This window comes from Protomyces lactucae-debilis, assembly GCF_002105105.1.
Source record: "Protomyces lactucae-debilis strain 12-1054 chromosome Unknown BCR37scaffold_12, whole genome shotgun sequence".
NCBI classification, from domain to species: Eukaryota; Fungi; Ascomycota; class Taphrinomycetes; order Taphrinales; family Protomycetaceae; genus Protomyces; species Protomyces lactucae-debilis.
Window position 1 is genome coordinate 84362 of NW_024468004.1, and position 23753 is coordinate 108114.

Below are 23753 nucleotides of genomic sequence, written 5' to 3' on the forward strand. Positions count from 1 at the left end.
AGTGCCACGCTTCAATACGTTGTCTCTTAATCGAATTGTTTGAATTGTTCGCGGCATTATCTTTGATACTCTTTGATATGAAAGGATAAAAAGAAAACAGCATGATTTGCTGTTTTGCGGTCGGTGAAGGTGTCTTCATTGCTCAGCGAAAGAACGCTCATACGACTGCTTGGCCTCTGCAACATGAGACGCAGAAGTGTGCAATCAGACCCTGAGCATGTCAAAGCTCATCGCCTTCGTCTGCAGCAGGTAGGTTGAGGTCGAAATTCAAACCTTTCCGACTGCCCGAACCAACTGCAGTAAGCAGCGTTGCCCAGTTTTGTTGCGAAACTTGGTCGTTCGCTATTGCAGTGCCTGAAATAGGTTCCACATAATCCTTCAGCTGGGGAAACTTTTCCACGTAAACATCGAACAAATCACCTCTACCCCTTCGCAAGTTGTCAATGGCCCGAGCCAAGCTGATTGTCTCGCATATCCACTCAGTACGACTGCACTGAGCCCCATCATCGTCATGATTGTTGGGACAAAGACAAATGTCCTTGATGACCCTGCTCGGCCTGGCTGCTCTTTTTCTTTCCAGCGGGAGCTCCTTCTCTGCTTCCTTAGCTTGTTTCTCTGGGCATGAGAAAGGGTTTCCCAGTCTGATAGCTTCATCCGGCATGGAGTGCCATCCGAAAAGTGGCCAGCTTCGCTTCTCCTTCTCAGCAGTTTCCGAATTTTTTGTCCGCACGCCCTTCAAAGTTGTTTCCCTGGAGAACAGTTCATAGGACATTATCGCCGGGAATCGTTGCAAGTCGCACACTGACGTCATCAAGCCTTTCTCTGCTTCGGACTTCTGCGCTTCTTGCACTCTGTAATCCCTCATCTCCGACTTTAACGCAGTCATTTTCTCAGGGATGATCAAGTTGAAAGTGCACTGACACAATGAAGCTGATATGGGGCAGCCTGCAGTCAGCGGAGCGCCGCACCCCACCAAGTATGCTCTTCGCTGCACGATACTGAACCTGATACTTGTCCAACAGAAAGGTGTCTTTTTCCGGATCGCGAAGCTCAAATTGTTCTCAAATTCGACCATCTTTTCTCGACATTTCGTCTTGCAAACTTCTCCACTAACTGAGCCCGACGTGCTATGAGCAACGCTGGGTCGAAATTGACTTGTACCTGACACTCCACGGTAAGGCCCACTTCCTGGGTTGAAAAGGACGTGGTAACCAACCGACGCATTTTCGCACTCTGGAACGTTCGTTTGGTGGAATGGATGCTTTTCTGTACCTGACAATGAATTTCCAGTCCCTCCTGCAGCTGATGTATCAATTGAATCCCCAGTCCGTGGACGCTTGGTATCGGAAACGACTTGAGAATCGGAAGCACCGCCATTGCGACCAGCTGCAGCAGTGACGTCGTGGAGGAACAAGACCATATAGGAACTTGTCAAGAAGAGCCACATGCAAAACGTTGTGCTGGGCGCCCGCATCGTAAATGGTACTTGCATTCGTCGAGCGGCGTAAGACTCTCTGTTGGACTGAGCTCAAGGTTGTCGCTTTCCGGGCTCGCATAAATTTGTTCGCACTATAAAGGGCCATTTTGAGCTCCTCCTTATGGTGTTGTATTTTCTTTTCTTGAGGGGTTACTTCCAATGCTGCATTTGAGCTAGCCTTTTGCACGAACTCAACTTCTTCTTCCCTTCCTCTTGCAGATATAGACTCTGTCTTGTTAGAGATATTAGGAGATGCTAGAGCTGTGACTGCTGACACGTTCGGTCAGGGGTTACCCCTATATAGGGACACGCTGACATGTTCAAAGGAGAAGCAAGTTGCCAACCTAAGAAATCTGACATGTCTGCCATCGTAAAGGTCGTACGCGTGTGCAATCGCGTGCTCCCAGTCGCAATGTACATGTGAGATTTTGTTCCCAACCCTTGCAGCTCAGATGTCATCTGCGCAGCAGTCGATGTTTTTGGGATTGACACTTCCAGGTTGACGCGATAATGTAGGATCCCATTCCAAAATCCCTTTTCTCAACAAACATAGCTGCTAAGAGCTACATTACTTTGGCTTGATAGGCTCGCACTGCTCTGGTGCTTGTCAACCCCCTTATTACTGCTTTAAGAAGGTCGGTCTTTTCTTCGGCGGCTAGTTCTGATGGCCGTCAAATTGAACGACCGCATGAAACTCTTCTCCTGCCACGGTCAAAGATTGCTCAAGAGAACGGACCTTCTCGTGGGTCTCCAACGATCCAGCTGGTTTTTGATCGCACCCACTTGACTTTCCATCTGGTAACTACGCTTGCAGAATCGAAAGAGCTCTCAAAGCTCATTGAGAAGCACTTTCGAGTTCATTCAAGATAAACCCTCTCAAACCTGCGCGTCGTAGTACAACTTGCAGATCATCTTGAATCATTTCCAGACAGAAACCGCAGACTTCTCCATTCCTTGAGCTTCATGATGTTATAGCTATTGAGACTTTGATGGGTAACACAGGCGCAATGATTCACCTTGTCTAGCAAAAGCATCACAGGTAACTCCAAGAGGGTCATGCCGCAGACGGGATGTGTGGGAATTTGTGGTAGAGAGTCTAAGAGAGATGCCGCGCACGTGAATTTGTGGGACTGAGCAGGAATAACATCATAGAGCCAAATCCATGAGCGGCATTTAGCTTGCAGATGTGGCAGCGACAGCATACGAAAGACAGGCACAGCAAGGTGTCAGATTAGTCTTTCCATAAGTGTCAGACGGTGCCAGACAATGGCGGCAGAATCAGAAACAGGTTGAAACGTCTACCATGCAGCAAAGTTTGATTTGATGAAGTATCGCTCGGCAAGTCCATGACAGCAGACTGCTAGACCACGACACGAAGCTTGAGGAAGAAGAGAATGATCGTACCGTCAAGATGTAGATTTCCAGCTTGTGATGCCGACCGACAAGTTGTTAGTTTGCGAAGCAGAGGCAGACAGACTAAAGCGCAAACTCAACTCGGTAGCCGCTGACGGCATATGTCATTAGACCAGTGGCAGCATGCATCATACTGATCAAGTCGTGATCCTGGAAAAATGAGCCGACTCTTCATGTCCTTGAGAGTGTCCCTGTACCTTGCAAGCTCTTGACTGACGCACCCACAGACGCGCAAAGCGAAAGTCTACAGAGAGAAGACTACTGCTGCTGCTTCTTCCCAAGACGATGAGCTCAGCAACGCACACGACGTTGTCCATGGAGCATCATCTGCTCGCCTCGATGACGAGAATACCCGCTGCGAGACACCCGCTTACGCCCTCTCTGAAGACGATGATATTGACGAGGCTGCATCGAGAGTTGTGGGTTTCTCCTTTTGCCTGATGTACCTCACTAACATATCCAGTTGCAGCCAACTTCGTCTCAGCACAATGTGAGTCTATCATGCGGAGGTAACATTGGCTAACAAGATGTAGCGTCAAGCAAACAAAAATGCACATGTTTCCAAGGCAAGTCCGTCCCATCTTTGATGTTATAAGACTGACCAGTGGCCAGAAGTCAAGCAAAGATCGATCTGCCTCCTCGTCTCGCAAGGTATGCACTTCTGCTATTCCTACCATGACATACTAACGATGCATTTCTAGTCTGGAAGAACATCAAAGCTATCACGCAGAGCACAGGACGCTGAGCAAGGCAGCACTACTATGACCAAGGCCAAGACTGCAGCATCACAAGCGAAAAAGGCGCGCAAGTCTGCCAAGAAGGCCAAGAAAGCGGCAGCACGTCTGTAGTGTGTCGTAGATGGTCTAGTTGCTACACCTACTGTCGCTACAGCATCTATTGAGCTCACCCGCTGGCAGGTGGTATCCTCTGGTAATCCTCCGGTTGACTCTGGTAAAGGCGTGCTTATTTCCGCCGGTAGTCTGCCGGTAGTCTGCTGGTAGTCTGCTGGTATTACTGCGCCTGCGAAGTTAGGGATTTCCGCCGGTATTCCGCTGGATTCTTCTGGTAATTTCCGCCGGTAATCTGCCGGTCCAAATTTTCCGTAGGGCACTCAGAACCAGCTCGGTGTCTCTTGCTTTCATCATTCACACCCTGTATCAGTCTGACCACCGCCATTGCATCACAAGCACTAGAAGTATCATTGGCTTGCTGTAGACGATCCCTGATGCTCCGAAAACGTGTAGATAGCCGAGCTACTGTAAATTTTGATCGCATGATAGCAAAGTGAACGGATCCACTACGGTGACTGGCAAGTTCCACACTTTCACACATTTTCATGCGCTTTGCATGAGATTCAAGCTCATTCACGCTCACAGAGATGGCCAACTCACGACCGTCCCTGCTCATTTCCGCTGTTCCGGCTTGTGCCGCTCTTTCGCGCCAGGGGTTCCCGCGCATTGCCGCGAACACACTGTGGTGCAGTCATCGCCTTGCATCACTCAATTCACGGCTCTGAGTTCCGCGCATTTGATCGCCAAACTTTTGAAGAGGAGGGAAAGGCTCCTCTACTAGACTATGGTATGACACACTGTAGACTAAGTCTGAATAGTCAGAAGATAGGTTTTGTTTGAGCTTGACGTCGGCTGAGGATGGGATTACTCTGCCCGTCTGGTCTCTTCGCACCAGCAAGAAGTGACCTCATGATCATCGAGCTGGTTTACATCTTTTTCATCAGCCCAAGCTTGTGATCTAGCACTGTTGCTTCTGGTCTTCTGCTGCTCCGATCTGACGCACATGCGGCTCATCGCATTCTCTACATTTTGTGCACAACAGACCACCTCACGCACACAAACTGCTCATCTACTCGCATTGGATGCACATACAAGGTCTCATTGACTGTGGAAGCGATACCGGCTTTTCTCCCCTCAAAACAGACTTCAAACTATCATCTATACGCAAGGGCTTTCTCACGCGTCTACATGCCGACCACTGCTTTGGCCTGCCTGCAGTACTCGCCGATGTGCTAGGACATTACGGTGGAAGAGCTGGAAACCTCCTGCAGGGCAGCTCAGAGAAGAGAAGGCACTGGCAACGACCTCGTGTGATCTATGGCCCACTCAGTACACAAGTGTCTCTAAGGACAGACTTTTGCTTGACTTACACTGCGCTGGCATCACCGTTCCGCGTCATTGAGATATTGTTTTATGAGGAGCTGTAGCTGGCATTCGGGGACACACCATTTTCGATTTCCACGAGAAAGAGCCTCTTGTATCGAAAAGCCGGATGCAGACTCATCAGCAGCTCTTCTGGTTCAGCATATCCAGCAATCATCCCTTCGCTTCACCGTCGATGCAGTGGCCATTCAAGACAGCGACCCCGCCCTTGGCTTCGTCTTTAGCGGAGCAGACTTTGTGGAGATCACACAACAGACATCCAGTACTCTCATGGCTGCATTTTGCAATGCTAATGCAGAACGCCGGGCAACATTATCAGCGCTCAAAGCCGGTCATGCCATCTCGCTACCTACAGGCAGCACAGTAAGGCCTCTGCCGAAAGAGCGTGGCCGGACAGTGGTCCTACTCTGCGACACCCATGACGCCTTCCGCTTGTCTACCGCGCCTGGACTGAAGCCTTGTTCCGCTCGTCTTGCATGAGTCAACTAATGCATACCTTCCACCACCATACGGTAAGCTCAGCGATACTCTCGTTTCGGTACGAGAGCGTGCAGCAAATCGAGGACATAGTAAACCTGGAGTAGCAGGCGCTCTTGCATCGGCGTGCCAGGCAAAGATACTTGTGTTGACGCACTTTTCAAGTCGATATGGTGGCAAAGGACAACAGGCAAGGCACTGTATGCGGCTATGTGAGCAAATTGCTCAACAAGCATCATCGGCAACACAAGAGACTCTCGAGTTGCTGTTTGCAGACGATTCCCAACGCAAAGGTCCGGCAGCCGTCTCGCATAGTGCAAAGCAGCGCAATGGTGCCATGGCCTTTTACGGTTACAAAGGCAAAGTCATTGCTGCTTCCGATGGTATTATGCTAGACATTCCTCGTCCTCGAGTGTTAAGGTAAAGCGCACGAGCTCTGAACAAGTAGCACATTGATCGATAGTGCCACGCTTCGATGCGTTGTCTCTAGATCTTGTTGGTTGAGTTGTTGACTACATCATCTATGATATGAAATGAAAAAGCTGAGCATGTTTCACGGATTCGCGGTCGGTGAAGGTGTCTTCATCGCTCACTGATGGAACCCGCATGAAACTTTTTGGCGTCTGCAACATAAGATGCAGAAGTGCGCATCCAGACCCCGAGCAAGTCAAAATTCGTCGTTCGCTTCTGCAGGTAGGTTGAGGTCGCTATCCAAGCCTCTTTCAATGACCGAATCAACTGCGGCGAGCAGCGTTGCCCAGTTTTCTTGCGATACCTGGTCGGTCGCTATTGCTGTGCCTGAAATGGGTTCCACATAATCCTTCAGCTGGGGGAACTTTTCCACGTAAACGTCGAACAACCCACCTCCACCCCTTCGCAAGTTGTCAATGGCCTGAGTCAAGCTGATTGTCTCGCATATCAGCTCCTTATGACTGCACTGCCCCTTACCATTGTCTTGAAAATCGGGACAAAGACAAACGTCACCATAATCCTTCCTCGACGGCCTGTCTGGTCTTTTTCTCCCAGGCCGGATCTCCTTCTCTGCTTCCTTGACTGGTGGCTCTGGGCAAAGAAAAGGATCTCCCTGTATGACAGCTTCTTTCGGTCTAGAATGCCACTCAAAAAGTGGCCAGCTTCGCTTCTCTATTCCAACAATGCTCCGTTGCTCGTTCAGCACATCCGTCAACATTTTCCCTTCGACGAATTGATAGTACATCGTGGCAGGAAAACGTTGCATGTCGCAGACCGATGGCACGCCCTGTTTGGGATACCTCATCTCTTGTCTCGTCGCATTCATTTGCTCAGGAATGATCAAATTGAAAGTGCACTGACACAAAGAAGCTGAAAGGCGGCAGCCTAGAGTCAGTGAAGTGTCGCACCCCATTGAGCCTGCTCTTCGCTGCACAATGCTGAACCTGTCACTTGTCCAACAGAAAGGCTTCTTCTTCAACTTCCGGAGTGCGTCACCCAAAGCCAACTCAAAGTGGTGGATCTTTTCCTCACATTTCGTCTCGCAAGATCCTTCGCTAGCTAGGGGAAACATGCCAGGTAGATTGGGAAACTGGGCTCGACTTGTACCTGGCGCTCCATGGTAAGGCCCAGCTCCTTTTTCGAAAAGGCCGTAATAAGCAACCGACACATTTCGGCACTCTGGGAAATTCTCTTGGAAGTATCCAGAATTCCGCTTGACTTCACCTGGCGATGGGTTTCCGGTCTCTCTTGCAGCTGGCTGTTTGATTGGAGATCCAGGCCTTGGACGCTTGGCTCCGGAAGCAGCTCGAGAGTCGGAGGAAGCGCTAGTGCGACCGGCTGCAGCTGAGACGTTGTGGAGTAACAAGACCAGATACAAAATCGTCACAGAAAGCCAGACATAAGACCGTGTGCAACTTGCGCTTGGCGCCCGCATTGTGAGCACGCTTGCGATCGACGGACGACGTGAAGTTGTGTGTTGGATGAGCTCAAAGATGCCGCTTTGCAGCCCTGCAGGAAAAACCTTGGCAACATACGTGGTCATTTCGAGTTGCTCCTCATGGTATCGTCGTTCCCCTTCTTGCGAGATCATTTCAAATGCTGCATCATGCTTCATGCAGTCACTTTGAGGTAGCCTTTTGCGCAAACACAATGCAGATCCACAGGGGCCGGTGACTCCACGCGACCATGCTGATATGCACTCTGTCAACAGTCAAATTGCCTGTACGCGTGTGCAAATGCATCTTGACACAGAGCTGTGGATTCGGTCACATGAATTGTCCTGCGGGTAAACGTCCTGCGGCAGGACATTTACACTTTGAAACGTCCTGCCGCAGGACAATCGCACAGTGAAATGTTCTGCCAAAAATAAGCAGATCTCGCAGCTTTTTCCCTTCCATCAAGGCCAGCCGTGCGGCTCGATGCCTAGACGAGAACATAGCAGAGTGGTATGGAGTACAACAGACATCACGAGCTATCATACAGAGTCGTGTTATCTGGTCAATCTCTTTACTAGAAGCCTCGCCAGGGCATCCAGACGCCTTACGACAGTTCCGCTGCCAGACTTCCGCTGACTGCATGCCTGCCATCTGATGCTAAGAAAACATAGTCAAGTCTCAGCCTCCGCTGATGAACCGTGCGAGATCCTCATAGATGCCTTAAGCTTCAAGCCGCCTCTCAAAATCCTCTGATCATGCCCTCCACGGACAAGCAGCTTCAGGGGCGCTCACGTTGCCGCCAGCCTGTTCGGACAGGGCAGTGCGAAACAAGCAACTTCGGCGTATACTCAGGCCCAGCGCTCTGGCCCGTATCGCTATCAGCCGACTTATAGGCTCTTCATCTTAATCATCACTTCAATCTGCCCAGTTCACAGCGGCATGAAGAGAATACTAGGAGGGAATGAGACTCGGCAATGGTTTTTTTCTGCAGCGGCAGCCTGTAACATGTATGTTTTCTTCAAACGAGCCATCAGACTGACAAAGAGCAAGCTAGTCAGCTTGCAAAATCAGCCCTTCTTCGTCAGAGAACACAGAATAGTTGTCCGAAACGTAGCGAGGTTAAAAGTCTTCCAGACTTGGGTATATCGATCCAAATACGGTCAGAAATGGCAACGCCCAACCACAGCAACAAATGGTAGATCGATCCAAGACTGACGCGCCTGCAGAACATGTCTCGGCGAACCTGAGTGATGTAATTGCGTCAGCAGTGTTCTTGTGAGCTGGCAGTGGCGACGACGAAGGCACTGGAAGACCAGGTCAGACGCTCTGTCGCATCTGCAGCTTTCCAACACCCAAAGCGGTTGGAAAAGAAGCCCGAACGTCTGCAGTAAAAGCAACAAGTATCCTGAGCCAACCTTATCTATCCTTGAAACCACTGTTGTTATTTGAGTCCAGATAGGCATACATCATATAGCCATTGGCATTTCATATAGACTATTGATCAGAACGAGTCAATCGAAGCTCGTGAGTGTTTCTGGCAGAATGATATAGGCATCCTAGGTGTCACAGGATGGTCTCCTTGTGTTGTGGAGTCACTATGGAGTCAGTGTGGACCGTATATGTAGGGCCGCACGCTGCAAGCTGGGTGTCAGAGGGGAAGAAAAAGTTGCGAGATCTGCCTATTTTTGGCAGGACATTTCACTGTGCGATTGTCCTGCGGCAGGACGTTTCAAAGTGTAAATGTCCTGCCGCAGGACGTTTACCCGCAGGACAATTCACGGCTCCCCTGTGGATTGTTCTCAACCCGCTGCAGCTTAGATGTCACCTGCCGCAGCGATCGAATTAGAAGTCTGGACGGTGGGGCCCACACGAACACGTGATGCACGAAATAAAATAAGTAAACAACGCGTCTTAAATACGCGTTATCTCTATAGCTGAGGGCACGATGGAGCTCGCCCTTGCGGAGGCGTATGCTACAGACAAGCCTAATCTAGCAGCCATAGCTAGAAAGTATGACGTGGGCCGATCAAGCCTCTCGCGCCAATACCGCGGGAAGTCTACCTCCACGAGGGTCAAGCTCGAGAACATGCAGGCGCTCAACAAACATCAAGAAAAATGCGTGATTGACTGGATTGTACGACTGACCGATCAATGCGTTTCGCCTCCGCCATCAATGGTGATGAATTTCGCGTCGAAACTCGCTGGCCGCCAGCTCGGACAGCATTGGGTCACGCGTTTTATTGCGCGACACAAGGAGGAAGTGAGCAGCGGTTTTCTTCAAACATTGGACTTGGCGCGCCACAAGGCGGACTCTGCGGTAAGCTACAAGACATGGTTCATCAGAGTGGGCGAGGTGATCGAAAAATACGGGATCACTGCCGATAACTTGTACAATATGGACGAGAAGGGCTTCATGCTAGGCCAATTGTCAAAGATGCGCAGAGTCTTCACCAAGCAGGAATTTGTTGGAAAGACATTGCCCAGGGCTGTGCAAGACGGTAGTCGTGAGTGGATTACCGTTCTGGCCACAATCTGCGCGGATGGGACTGCGCTGTCACCGGGCCTGATCTACAAGGCGAAGTCAGGAGAGGTCCATGATGATTGGGTCCAGGACTTCAGGCGTGAGGAGCATAGCTGCTATTTCGCTGCGTCTCCTAACGGCTGGACTTCCAACATGCACGGCCTGGACTGGCTGGACAAGATTTTCGAGAAGGAGACCAAGTTGAAGGCAAGGAGGTCTTGGAGGCTACTTTTTCTCGACGGTCATGGGTCACATATGACCGATGCATTCTTGGATCGCTGCATCGAGCTCAAGATTATATGTGCCTTCTACCCGCCTCATTCGACGCACAGCTTGCAGCCGCTCGATGTAGGCTGTTTCAGTCCACTTGCGGGATATTATTCACAAGGCCTGAACGACTTGATCACAACTATGGAGGGACATACAGCCATCAAAAAGCGTGACTTCTTCTTGATCTTCTGGAAAGCATGGCAGAAGACGTTTGTGAAGAAGACGATTGAGTCTTCTTTCCAAAAGACGGGTCTCTGGCCTGTCAATGCAGAGGTCGTGCTCAAAGGCTTGCGTCAGAGACCTCGAACTCCAAGCGTTGCTAATGAGCCTCAGCAACATGATAGTGCTCGACCCGCGACAGGCTATGGGACCGTGTCCAAGGCCCACAAGATTCGAACCTTCGTGAACCGGTTATCTGCAAGAGGTTCGCCTGGCCAGCGAAAAGCTTCCAAATACATTGGCCACCATCACACAAAACTTTTAGCCGAGAACAAGGCAGCAGCTGCCAGGATTGAGCAGCTTGAGAAGGCTAATAGTTAGAAGACACGATCAAGGAAGAGGGCATTGACCGTCATCGAGCAAGTGAGAGCTGTCCAAAGTCAGGCCGGCGTGTTTACGGACGGCGAGACTGTCGAGCTGAGGCGAGAACTTATAGAGCAGCGGGAAGAGGTCAAACGACAGCAGCAGGCGATCAAAGCAGTCCGAAAGGCAGCAGTGGCTCAGAAGAAGGCTAACAAGGAGTCTCAGGTCCAGCGGAGACGTGAGGCGCGTGCAGCGGCTGTTGTTGTGCGCAATGCGGCAAGCGCTGAAAAGAAGGCCGCTTCCCAGGCCGCTAAGGCTGCCAAACAGGCCCAGAAAGAAGCTGATTTGGATTCCAAGCCAAGTCAAGCCGGCAAAAGGTCTGCATCACGCACCAAACGCAGTGATACAGCGACTCGCTCTGTTGAAGTGACAACTGCAGTTGAGGTACCCCTCGTGGAGGTCACGACACGATCTGGGCGAGTTAGTGTCCGACCTTCACACAAAAGGACATGAAGCATTGTGCTTCCAATAGATTTAACGATAGACTAGCCTAGAGCAAAGTATGATTATGATTGATGTCAACTCAATTCACCTATACCGGTTTTTAGCGCGCTTATAAATTCGGGAGAAATGTGCATCACGTGGTCGTGTCCACCCCACCGTCCAGACTTCTATCCTTGGCACCGACACTTTCAGGTTGACACGATGACGTAGAACTCCATTCAAAGTCTTCAATCTCGACAGCTGCGGCCTTCAGACTGCTGGAAAAGCTCGCACTGCCTTGACACTCACCGGCTGCCTTGTTTCTGCCGTAAGGACTCGGACTCGTCTTCGTCAGCTGCCCCTGCAGATGGCCGTCCAACTCGGGCCACCCCGTCAGTAACCATTTCCACTGCAGCCAGAAGTCGCTCAAGAGAACGCACCTTCCCGTAGACGCCAGTCGATTGAGCATGCTTGTGATCACGTCCCTTTGAGCTTCTGACTTTGTCACACAATCGCTGGTATCGAAAGGACGCACGATGTTCACCAGGAGGCACCCTCGAGACCATACAAAGTGTATTTTGTCCTCCTCGCGCGAAGGTACTACCAGTGAATGATGATCTTCGGTGACAAAACGGTAAAATGTCTATCCCTTGAGCTTCTTATTCTACTGTAGAGACTTTGATGGAGCACAGGCCATCAGAGATTGTCTAAACCAGCACAAGCCATCGCACGGACCTTCAAGTAGGTCATGCAGAATCACGCGTAGTCAACTAGCGATTGATAGGTGGCGACCGGCTTTTGCTGGTGACTAGCACGAAGCGACCTGCAGGTACCGCGTCAGGGCTTTGAATGGCTCAAGCATAGCTCTAGAGCAATGAACGCTTACTATGTACTCCCTACAACTGTCGTGCAAGGTGCCTTGCACGCTTGCTCGCTTTCGTACTTGTTCTATCTCGTCGGCAGTGGCGGCGTGTCAGTCCCTGCTATTTGCTGCAGCCTGCAGCAGCTGAGCTCTGGCTGTCATTGGACGGCTGCGTTTCTTTGTAGTAGTCGGTAGGGTTCAAGACAAGCGAGGGCAGAAGTGGTGTACGGTACAATGTAGTTGTGCGGTATCTGTATCGCTGTCGTCGCCCCCCTTCCCGTTTGGCGCAGTGTTTTGTGCATTGCGTTGTGCTTGTCGTGCCTGCCTGTCGTTTTCGTCGTCATTGCCCTGCTGCTGAGCCTCTGCCAGACGCTTCTTGTGCTTCAACTGCTGTGTCAGTAAGGAACCGTTGGTTAGGTTGTTGGGCGTCATCACGTACGGCGACTTGCATATTCTTGGCACCATGCTGAAAGATGGCCATGGAAATCCAGTTCGCTTGTGCCCTGACGAGAGACGGGAAGTCGCGATCAAGATAACGAACTGCCTTTTTTAGCTCGGCAACGCTTTGTGAATGGATTCGACAGCATGGACCTCAGTGCGCTTGTAACCATCCTTTGACACGCGTCGTGGTCGTGCTGGTACCTTGATCATGCGTGTGTCGTGTGCAAGCCGTTCAAGCTGGTCTAGATCATCCTCCAGACTGCGTTAGACACAGCGTAGTGTATCAGAAGAGATAGAGACGTTGTCAGATGAAGCCACTGGGTCGCTGTTGGCTGTGCCTGATGCGATGCCAGCTCGAGGCTGCCGAGCTGGTTCGGTGAACGACAAGGGAAGAACGCTTCGATCAAAGGCATTGAGCAAGACTCTAGCATGCTGATCATCTGTTGCAAGAGCTAGGAGACGCACTACTTTCTTTGCTCTCCCAGAATCAAGGTTGAGAGAGGATATTGGCTGTCCATTTGCTTGGCATGTTGGACTCTACCGCGCTACGCAGAACAGCATTGATCTGACGTTGCTGGTCAGAATACTTGACAGACAGACACAGAGAAAGAGAGACTGAGAGATGTGCGTCTAGATCGGGGCGCTTGCATGTGCAGCGACCATGAGTTGTACTGTAGCGAGTAGCGCGAGCTTGACAGTCGCAGGAGTGCCAAAGTTCAAAAACAACAAAGTCCAACTTCACAACGAGCACCGCATACCGACTACTCGAGTTCCTTGCTTCTTGAAGCCTTGAAGACAAGGTCGCTTGATGGACAGCAGAGGGCTACTGGGTTCAGAATGTTGGTCTCAAATGTAGGTAGTCATGCTATGCAGATTGAGAAATCATGTGGTTTGGTACATGTCATGGATAGGATTGCTTCAGTTCCAAGCGTTGCGCGTGAGCTGGACGAATGCCAGCGGATATGACTACATGGTCGTTCTATCTATATGCACAACTATAGTGCAGGCAACGGTGATCACTAGCGTCCGCTATTCGTCTTCCGTTGATCGCCGGGACTCCGCCAGCCTCTGGAAGTGGTGTTTCGGCTTGCTCCAGAGTTTCACCAGCATTACTATTTTATCACCTGCCAGTCATGCGCGAGTCACCAGTGTGCACCAGTTTTCACCAGCGGGTGTCCCGTTGGGGTGACACACATGCAATCCCCGGCATCACGACCTGCTTCCTCAGACAAATGCCTACATGGAGACTCTTGTAGGGAGCACAGGGCACAAAAGCCTCTCTTGTCTAGCACAAGTCATCGCAGGTCTCTGAAAGAAGGTCTTGCCGAACCTGTCATGCAAATAACTTGTTTGCCATTTTCGTGTCAACCGGCCATCTTTTGTGGTTGATTGTCGCCTCGATCTCTGCAGACAGGATCTTCTATCAGACTATGACACAACACTGTGAAGACCGGGTCCCCAGGAATCAGGAGTCAGCCTTAGTGAAATTAGCTTGAGCTTGGCTACAGCTGAGGATACTCTGCCCATCTGATCTCCTCACACCAGCAAGAAGTGACCTCATGATCATCGCGCTGCTTTGCATCTTTTTCATCAGTCCAAGCTTGTGATCTAGCACTCTTGCTGGTGGTCTTCTGCTGTTTGGATCTGACACACATGCGGCTCGTCGCGCTCGGGACATCCTGTGCACAACAGACCACCTCACGCACACAAAGTGCTCATCTACTCGCACTGGATGCACATACAAGCTACCTCGTTGACTGTGGAAGCGATACTGGCTTCTCCCTCCTCAAAACAGACTGCAAGCTATCATCTATACGCGTAATCTTTCTCACACATCTACATGCCGACCATTGTATCGGCCTGCCTGCACTCCTTGCCGAGTTGCTCGGTGGTCACGGCCGGAGAGCTGAAGATGTTGCTGCAGGCAAGCTCAGAGAAGGTACTGGAGAACGGTCTCTTGAAATCTATGGCCCACTGGATACACAAGAGTTTCTAAGGGCAAATTTTCTCTTGACTTCCTCTGCCCTGGCATCACCGTTCCGCGTCATCGGAATTATTGTTTGATGACGAGCAAGCGTTTGAGGGCCCGTCATCTCCACCAAAAGAAGCCTCTTTGATTGAAAGGCCGGATGGAGGCTCATCAGCAGCCCTTCTGGTCCAGGGAATACAGTGATCATCGCATCACCGTCGATGCGATCACTATTCAACACACTATCAACACACTTGACTTCATCTCTCGCGGAGCAGACTTTGCGGAGATCACATAACAGACATTTACTACTTTCATGGCCGCATTTGGCGACGCCAATGTGGAACGCGGTGCAGCATGAATAGCGATCAAAGCCGGTCAGACAATCGCTTCACCCACAGGCAGCACAACATGTCCACTGCCAAAGGAGTGTGGCCGTACAGTGATTTTACTCGGCGACACGCATGACGCTTCCGCATGTCTAAAATCTCATCGTGAAAGAAGCGATGTTTCGCTTGTCTTGCGTAAGTCCACAAGCGCGTGTCTTCCACCGCCGGATGGTAAATCCAGCGATACGCTCGTTCAGTACAAGAGCAACGAGCAAGGCAATGTATGCAGCTCTTTTAGCAAATTGCACAGCAAGCATCATCGGCGACATGAGAAACTTTCGAGATGCTGTTCGCAGACGATTCCCAACGCAAAGGTCCGGCAGCCGTCTCGCATAGTGCAAAGCAGCGCAATGGTGCCATGGCCTTTTACAATTACAAAGGCAAGGTCATTGCTGCTTACTATGGTATGATGCTAGACGTTGCTCGCCCTCGAGTGTTAAGGCAAAGCGCACGAGCTCTGAACAAGTAGCACATTGGTCGATAGTGCCACGCTTGGATGCGTTGTCTCTGGATCTCATTGGTTGAGTTGTTGGCTACATCATCTATGATATGAAATGAAAAAGCTGAGCATGTTTCACTGTTTCGCGGCCGGTGAAGGTGTCTTCATCGCTCAATGAGGAACGCGCATGGAACTGTTTGGCGTTGGCAACATAAGAAGCAGAAGTGCACATTCAGGTCCCGAACAAGTCAAAATTCGTCGTTCGCTTTTGCAGGGACGTTGAGGTCGATATCCAAACCGTTTTGAAGGTTCGACGCAATCACAGGAAGCATCCTTGCCCAATTTTGTTGCGGAACTTGATCGGTCGCTATGGCAGTGCCAGGAATGGGCTCCACATAGTTCTTCAGCTGGGGGAACTGTTTCACGTAAACGTCGAACAAATCAGCTCCACCCCTTCGCAAGTTGGCAATGGCCTGAGCCAAGCTGATTGTCTCGCATACCAACTGTGTATGACTGCACTGTCCTTCAACATTGTCACGGTTTGGGGGACAAAGACAAACCTCGGCGATGATCTCCTTCGTGTGTGCTCTTCGTCCCCAAGATAAGAACTCCTCCTTCGTTTCCGTGGCTGGTGGCTTGGGGCAACGATCGGGTCCTTGCACCACGAAAGCCTCCCCCGGTATCGATCGCCAACCTAAAAGTGGCCAACTTCGCTTTTCTACATCTGCCATATTCTTCTGGGCCTTAAACAGCAGTTTGGGATCTATGCTTGTATCGTCGAAGTCATGAGACATGGTCGTCGGAAACTGTCGCAAATTGCATCCCGTGAACGCTGAAAGGCCTCTTCTCGCGTTCTGCATTTCTTGTTTCGTCGCATTCATTTGCTCTGGAACCATCAAGTGAAAATTGCACTCACACAACGATGACAGGGGGCAGCCAAGAGTCAGTGAAGTGTCGCACCCCACTGACCTTGCTCTTCGCTGCACGATGCTGAACTTGTAGCTCGCCCAACATCTAGGTTTCTTTCTACTCTGTCGCATTGCTTGGATTGCTTGGATCAAATCGCTTGCAAATTTATTGATCTTGCCTTCACAAGGCGTAAAGCAAGGTTCTTTGCTAGCCAAGGCCAACGTACTAGGAGCATGAATTGATTGGGCTTCACTTGTTTCTGGCTCATTTGCTGACTCATGTGCTGGGTTGAAAAGGACGTGATAACCAATCGACACATTGCGGCACTCTGGCTGATTCGTTCGGAGAATCCCTTTGTCGTTTGGGTTGTTTGGAGGCGATGAGTGTTCGGCTCCACCTGGCCATGGGATAACGATCCCTCCTGCAGATGATGCATCAGTTAAAGTCCCAGGCCTTGGGCGCTTGCGACCGAGAGTGGCTTCAGAGCTGGCGGCCTCGCCAGTGCGAACAGCTGCAGCAGTGACGTTGTGGAGCAACGAGACCATATTCAAACCGATCAAAAACAGCCAGACGGACGACATTGTGCTGGACGCTCGCATCGCGAACAGTACTTGCGATCGACGAACGGTGTGAAGTTGTATGTTGAACTTAGCCCAGGCCACAAGATTGTCGCTTCAGGCTCGCAGCAAGATTGTTCGCAGCATACGTGATTATTTCGAGCTCCTCAACATGATGTTGTATTCTCCTTGCTTGAGGGATGACTTTGAATGCTGCTGCATGCTTCATGCAGTCACTTTGAGGTAGCCTTTTGCGCAAACACATTTACACCTCCGCAGCGGCCGGTGACTCCATCACCATGAGCCCATGCTGATATGCACTCTCTCAGCAATTGAACTGTCCGTACGCGTGTGCTATTCCATTCTCATATTGACACGGTTCTGTGCATGGTTCTCAGCCCCTGCAGCTTAGGTGTCACATGCTGCAGCAATGGAGATGAGTCCGGGCCTGCCTTTTTCTGGTTGACACGTCGACGTAAAACTCCATTCAAAGTCTCCAACTTCGACAGCTACAGCTGTGACTCTGGTGAATGAGCCTCGCACTGCTTTGATGCTTGTCAGTTCTTTCGTTTATGCCGTAAGGGATACGGACTTGTCTTCGTCAGCTGTCCTTGGTCAACATTGCCGTCAATCCCGGCAGAAACCACTTCCGATGCAGTCATCAAGCGCTCTGGAGAACGAACTTTTCCGTGGGCGCCGGTCACTCGAGCTGACTTGTGATTACGTCCTGTTGACCTTTTGCCTTGTTTGAAAACTCTCTGATATCGAAAGAGCTCTCGATGTAAAAACTGTAAAGACGACCATTCCCCTCGCTCCACGATATCATGTATCGATTTCAATGGGAAGCAGAGGCCGCAGAAGCCTCTCTTGTCTAGCACAAGTCATCTCAGAGACCTCCAAGAAGGTGATGCAAAACCACTCATGCAGGCAACTTGAATGCTATTTTTGTATCAAACTGCTAACCATTGTATAGTTGATTGTCACCTCAGGCTCTGCAAACAGGCTTCTCTGCTATAGCTAGAGTGTGACTCGAAACGCTATAGACTAGTTCGCCGGCTCTCAGGAGGCCGGCCTTATTTGAGCTAGAGCTTAGCTGCAGCTGCAGCTGAGCATACTCTGCCCATCTGATCTCGTCGTACCAGCAAGAAGTGGCCTCATGATCATCGAGCTGCTCTACATCTTGTTCATCAGGCCAAAATTGTAATCTAGCACTTTTGCTACTGATGCTGTTGTCTGACACATATGCGAATTGTCACGCTCGGGACATCCTGTGCAAATCAAACCACCTGACACACACAAAGTGCTCATCTGCTCGCACTGGATGCACAAATAAGCTACCTCATTGACTGTGGAAGCAATACAGGCTTCTCCCTCCTCACAACAGACTACAAGCTATCATCTAGTCCAGCATATCCCTCAATTACCGCATCATCGTCGATGCAGTCGCCGTTCAACACACTGTCCCCACCCTTGGCTTCATCTTTCGCGAAGCAGCCCAGCAGGATCTTCATCAACTCACGCATGCTGCTTTCACGGCTGCCCGCTACACAACAGAATTCGAGATGCGTCGCAGTGCAATCACTGAGCTTAACAACAACAGTGGATGCTCCGCGGTCTACGTTGCATCTTTCAAGCAGCAATTCAACGCTTCTCAGCAGAGCAGTTCACGCTTGAGCCTCATGACTTCTCGATACTCAAGGCTTCTGTCGATAAGGCGGTCTTTGAGAAACGAATGCGCGGTGGTAAAGCACGAAAGCGCACACGCATCAGCTTTGCCACAATCGACCGCATGATCTTGAGGAGATCACACAACAGACATTCACGACTCTTATGATCGCATTTGGCGACGTCAATGCGGAACATATTGCAGCATTAACAGCGCTACAAGCCGCTCAGACCATCGCTCCACTCACAGGCAGCACAGTAGGTCTCCTGTCGAAAGAGTTTGGTCGAACAATAGTCCTACTCGGCGACACCCATGACGCTTCGGCTTGTCTACCACACCTTGAAGGAAGCGTTGTTTCGCTTGTCTTGCATGAGTCAACTAATGCGTAGCTACCACCACCGCATGGAAAACCCAGCGATACGCTCGTTTCAGTACGAGAGCGTGCAGAGAGTTGGAGACACAATATATCTGAAGTGGCAGGTGCGTTTACATCGGGATGCCAGGCGAAGATACTTGCGTCGACGCACTTTCCAGGTCGATATGGTGGGAAAGGGCAACGAGTACAGCATTGTATGCAGCTATGTGACCAAATTGCACGGCAAGCATCATCGGCGACACAAGAGATTCTCGAGATGCTGTTTGCAGACGATTCCCAATGCAAAGGTCCTGCAGCCGTCTCGCATAGTGCAAAGCAGCGCAATAGTGCCATGGCCTTTTACGGTTACAAAGGCAAAGTCATTGCTGCTTACTGTGGTATGATGCTAGACACCTCGCCCTCGAGTGTTAAGGTAAAGCGGCCGAGCCCTGAACAAGTAGAACATTGGTCGATAGGGCCACGTTTGGATGCGTTGTCCCTGGATCTTGTTGGTTGAGGTGTTGACTACATCATCTATGATATGAAATAAAAAATCTGAGCATGTTTCACTGTTTCGCGGTCGGTGAAGGTGTTTTCATTGCTCAATGATGGGATGCGCATGGAACTGTTTGGCGTCTGCAACGGAAGAAGCAGAGGTGCGCATCCAGACCCCGAGCAAGTCAAAATTCGTCGTTCGCTTCTGCAGGTAGGTTGAGGTCGCTATCCAAGCCTCTTTCAATGACCGAATCAACTGCGGCGAGCAGCGTTGCCCAGTTTTCTTGCGATACCTGGTCGGTCGCTATTGCTGTGCCTGAAATGGGTTCCACATAATCCTTCAGCTGGGGGAACTTTTCCACGTAAACGTCGAACAACCCACCTCCACCCCTTCGCAAGTTGTCAACAGCCTGAGCCAAGCTGACTGTCTCGCATATCAACTCTTTATGACTGCACTGCCTTTTGTCATTGTCGTGATTGTTGGGACAAATACAAATTTCCTCCACTTTGCTTGAAAGCTTCCTTTCTGCGCCCTTTGCTAGTGGCTCTGGGCAAGAAAAAGGAACTCCCAGTATGACAGCTTCCTTCGGGACGGATTGCCATCCGAGAAGTGGCCAGCTTTGCTTCTCTATTTTTCCCACCTCCATTTTCTGCTGTTCCGCCATCTTCTCCTGGAACACTTGCCCTGTGTTCCCCAGATCATTGGACATCGTCGCTGGAAACTGTCGCAAGTCGCACCATGAAATTTGGGTATACACACCCCCTCTGGATAGGCGCAATCTCTCACTTTGAATTTCTGCTCTCGTGGCATTCATCTGCTCAGGAATCATCAAGTTGAAACTGCACTGACACAATGTAGATAGCATGTGGCAGTTTGGAGAGTCGCAACCCGTCAGGCTTACTTCTCGTTGCATAGTGCTGATATCGTCACCCACCAGGGTTGCTCTTCGCTGCACGATGCTGAACCTTTTACTTGCCCAACACGCAGGGGGTCGGTTCTTCATCCGTATTGCTTCGATCAATCTTCTTTCGAAGCGGTCGATCTTCTGCTGACAGTCCGTCTTGCAAGAACTGTCACTTTCTGAGGACGATGTGTGTGGAGCGTTGATAGGTCGGGCTCGAGTTGTATCTGGATCATTCCTGGGGTCGAAAAGGACGTGATAATTGACCGACACATTTCGGCACTCTGGGACATTTTCTTGGTGGAATGCAGACTTCAGTCGCTTGGCTTCACCTGGCAATGGGTTTCGAGTCTTTTTTGAAGCTGGTGAATTGATTGAAGATCCAGTCCGTGGACGTTTGATTTTGGAAGCGGCTTTTGACTTGGAGGACTCGCCAGCTGCAGTGCGACCAGCTGAAGCAGTGACGTTGTAAAGCAACAACACCATACACAAACTTGTCATCAAGAGCCAAACATAGGACGTTGTGCAGCACACTCGCATCGCGAATGATACTTGCGATCGACAAACGGTCCAACGTTGTCTGTCAGACTAAGCTCAAGCCTTTGAGCTGTTGCTTTTTAGGCTCGCAGCGGAATAATCTGCGGCAGACGTGATCAGGTCAAGCTCCTCATCACGGTGTTGTCTTTACTTTTTTCGTGGCCTAGGGGCCAATTCGAATGCTGCCACATGCTTCGTGCAGGAGGTACCTTTTGAGCAAACATAATTGCAGATCCGCAGGGGCTGGTGGCCGCACGCGACCATGCTGATATTCAATTCAATTATCCGTACGCGTGTGCAAATGCATTTTGTTGCAGTGCTGTGGATTGTTCTCAACCTGCTGCAGCTTAGTTGTCACCTGCCGCACCGATCGAAACATTTTCGGCACGTTCAGGTTCACACGACGATGTAGAACTCCAGTCGAAGTCTTCAACCTCGATAGCTATAGCCGTTGATCCGCTGGAAAGGCTCGCACTGCCATGAAGCTTGTCGGACGTCTTGCATCTGCCGTAAGAGATTCGGACTCGTCTTTGTCAGCTGCCCCTGATGGCCATCCAAGTCGAGCTACCCCCTTAAAACCCACTTCCGCTGCAGCCAAAAATCGCTCAAGGGAACGGGCCATCCTGTGTGCGCCGGCCAATGGGGCTGGGTGGTGATCACTATTGGTTGGGCTTCTGTCTTGTTTACACAGTGCTGATATCGAAAGAGCTCTCAATGTTATCCACGAGGCACCCTCGAGACCATACAAAATGAGCAGGAACGGTCGTGAATCGTGAATGAGCGTGAATATCAGGCAACACGCGTGAAAGTGTGTGAACATGTGGGACTAGTAAAGTGGTCACCGCGGTGGATCCGTTCACTTTGCTATCATGCGATCAGGATCTACCGTAGGTTGACTATCTACACAGTACATCAGGGATCGCCTGCAGCACGCCAATGATACTTGTAGTGCCTGTGATGCAATGGCGTGGTCGTGTTGGTAAAGGGTGTGAATGATGGAAGCAATGGATATCGAGCTGGTTCTGATTGAGAGACACAAAGTGCGACTTATTGTGCCAGCGCGAGAGCAACAATAGAGTCAGAGGTAGAGGTTGAGGTTGGCGTCAAGGACGAGACCAAATCGAGAGGAAAGCCATCAAACAATAGCCACCAGTGCAAGACAATGCCCAGTAATGAGAGAGAGAAGTGGTTGCTGCAAGCACTCGCATGAAAGGTGAGCTGGCGATACCACGCGCGCTGGTATAAGCAGAGAGAGATTGCGCAAGGCGAGAGAAGGCAGACCAACAGACAGGAAAGTGAACCAGCAAAGAGAGACCGCTTGACAAGATGAAGAAGCGCTTGCATGACCTGCTGATGAGTGTGTAAAGCGTGTTAGTACAAGTAGAGAAAGCTTGCGCAAGATGAGAGACGGCATACCACTGGCAAGGTGGATATTAGCCTGGAAAGACTGCCTGACGAGACAAAAAAAGCGCTTGCAGCAGAGACGTACTCGCTCAGTAGCTAGCTGTAGAAGTCAGTAAGGTGATGGAGCTTGCATCAGAATGCTTGTAGCCAATTGCAGGCTATTAAGGGCAATGTTGTTGACTGTGTGGGTTGAGGTTTGGGTTGGAAGTTGAGGACTGAGAGAATTGAGGCACCAGCACACTGCAGCTGGCAGCAGTCCTTACAGAGTGCGCTGCTTCTGGCAAGATCACGGGACATCTGCGTACATTGACAAAGCTGCATGCTTCTTGCGCCTCAAATTCACGATGACTGAGATGATACATGTTCTGGCTCACGACAACTGAGATGATACAGGTTCTGGCTCGCGTCCGCAAGCTCGCAACTCTCAAGCGGTGCACAGTGCTATAGCTAGGCTTGTACATGACTATCGAGCATCAAGGATATGAAGAGTCGGCTCATTCTGCCAGTATCACGACTTGATCAGTATGATGCATGCTGCCACTGGTCTAATAACATATGCCGTCAGCGGCTACCGAGTTGAGTTTGCGCTTTAGTCTGTCTGCCTCTGCTTCGCATACTGACAACTTGTCGGTCGGCATCACAAGCTGAAAGTCTACATCTTGACGGTACAACGATTCCCTGCTTCTCCAAGCTTCGTGCCGTTGTCTAGTAGTCTGCTGTCATGCAGTTGCAAAGCGATAGTTCTACGTCAACAAATCAAGCTTTGCTGCATGATAAACGTTCCAACCTCCGCTAGTGTCTGGCACCGCCTGGCACTTGAGGAAACACTAACCTGACACCTTGTTGTGCCTGTCTATCGGTTGCGGTCGCTGCCACATCTTCAAGCCCAATGCTGCTCTTGAACCTGGCGCTATGATGTTGTTCCTGCCCAGTCCCACGCAATCCCGCGCACAGCTCCCTACCATGAATTCCCACACATCCACTCGATTCACGCGCACCCACTCTCAAGATCTTTTGTAGGGTGTGGTGCTACTTTGTGATGTTCATGACGCTTCCTTTTGTCTACCAGACTGTAGGAGGCGTATGATGGTATGATGCTAGACAAGAAGACGGCAAACTGGCACAATGACCTGCAATATGTGTCCTTGCTTGCTGAGAGACTTTGCGCCGCACGACACTTTGGTCTTCGAGACCTTGATGATCGCAAAATACCTGCTATCGTGTTCAAACAGATAGAGACTTCCCCATAGCTCACGATTGCATTGTCGTCAACCTCGGGCGCTTCATGCGTCTGCTCACTGAACGCGACCTTGCTTCGTGAATGGAGGTCATTCGCAGCACACTTCACAACGAGGATCTTTGTGGTGCCCTGACGACTAGCCACTTCGCATCTTATCCACGATCCCAAGTCAGCGTTTGCAGGCTGACACCTGGAAGAGTGTAGCGCTAGCGAATCTTGAGTGTCGCCGACTTTGGCGGTTTGCTTCACTCTTGTCTCGTCACGTGCACTTCAGGACGAGATGGGATGACCAGCACACGCATCTGCCCTGCACCGTCTTGCTGCTTGTAGACAACACCTCACTG

At 50.6% G+C, this 23753-nt stretch overlaps 8 protein-coding genes across 8 annotated transcripts; 3 read left to right on the forward strand and 5 right to left on the reverse strand.

Annotated features, from left to right (window-relative positions):
* Positions 1 to 205: 205 nt before the first annotated feature.
* On the reverse strand, positions 206 to 1026 carry BCR37DRAFT_380606 (uncharacterized protein). The gene has a single exon (XM_040869527.1). It carries the CDS (start codon positions 884 to 886, stop codon positions 221 to 223), a length of 666 nt encoding a protein of 221 aa, XP_040724478.1. The 5' UTR covers positions 887 to 1026; the 3' UTR covers positions 206 to 220.
* Positions 1027 to 3439: 2413 nt separating this feature from the next.
* BCR37DRAFT_393489 (uncharacterized protein) lies at positions 3440 to 5965 on the forward strand (the record flags this gene model as incomplete). The annotated part of the gene is made up of 4 exons (XM_040871314.1): positions 3440 to 3541; positions 3592 to 3730; positions 5192 to 5427; positions 5582 to 5965. The coding sequence occupies 4 exons, from the start codon at positions 3440 to 3442 to the stop codon at positions 5963 to 5965; spliced, it is 861 nt and encodes a 286-aa protein (XP_040724479.1).
* A 134-nt stretch (positions 5966 to 6099) lies between these two features.
* On the reverse strand, positions 6100 to 6949 carry BCR37DRAFT_380636 (uncharacterized protein). Its single transcript, XM_040869528.1, has one exon. The coding sequence runs from the start codon at positions 6923 to 6925 to the stop codon at positions 6209 to 6211; it is 717 nt and encodes a 238-aa protein (XP_040724480.1). The 5' UTR covers positions 6926 to 6949; the 3' UTR covers positions 6100 to 6208.
* A 7251-nt stretch (positions 6950 to 14200) lies between these two features.
* Positions 14201 to 14611, forward strand: BCR37DRAFT_393491 (beta-lactamase-like protein; the record flags this gene model as incomplete). Its single annotated transcript, XM_040871315.1, has 1 exon — positions 14201 to 14611. The coding sequence occupies one exon, from the start codon at positions 14201 to 14203 to the stop codon at positions 14609 to 14611; it is 411 nt and encodes a 136-aa protein (XP_040724481.1).
* Positions 14612 to 15435: 824 nt separating this feature from the next.
* On the reverse strand, positions 15436 to 16725 carry BCR37DRAFT_380647 (uncharacterized protein). Its single transcript, XM_040869529.1, has one exon. It carries the CDS (start codon positions 16382 to 16384, stop codon positions 15593 to 15595), a length of 792 nt encoding a protein of 263 aa, XP_040724482.1. The 5' UTR covers positions 16385 to 16725; the 3' UTR covers positions 15436 to 15592.
* A 1647-nt stretch (positions 16726 to 18372) lies between these two features.
* On the forward strand, positions 18373 to 19348 carry BCR37DRAFT_387883 (uncharacterized protein; the record flags this gene model as incomplete). Its single annotated transcript, XM_040870575.1, has 4 exons — positions 18373 to 18552; positions 18581 to 18733; positions 18866 to 18956; positions 19011 to 19348. The coding sequence occupies 4 exons, from the start codon at positions 18373 to 18375 to the stop codon at positions 19346 to 19348; spliced, it is 762 nt and encodes a 253-aa protein (XP_040724483.1).
* BCR37DRAFT_54377 (uncharacterized protein) lies at positions 19349 to 21006 on the reverse strand. The gene has a single exon (XM_040872357.1). The coding sequence runs from the start codon at positions 20766 to 20768 to the stop codon at positions 19512 to 19514; it is 1257 nt and encodes a 418-aa protein (XP_040724484.1). The 5' UTR covers positions 20769 to 21006; the 3' UTR covers positions 19349 to 19511.
* A 551-nt stretch (positions 21007 to 21557) lies between these two features.
* On the reverse strand, positions 21558 to 22472 carry BCR37DRAFT_380652 (uncharacterized protein). The gene is made up of 2 exons (XM_040869530.1): positions 22047 to 22472; positions 21558 to 22001 (listed from the first exon to the last, which is right to left on the reverse strand). Exons 1-2 carry the CDS (start codon positions 22107 to 22109, stop codon positions 21813 to 21815), a joined length of 252 nt encoding a protein of 83 aa, XP_040724485.1. The 5' UTR covers positions 22110 to 22472; the 3' UTR covers positions 21558 to 21812.
* Between the last annotated feature and the right edge of the window lie 1281 nt (positions 22473 to 23753).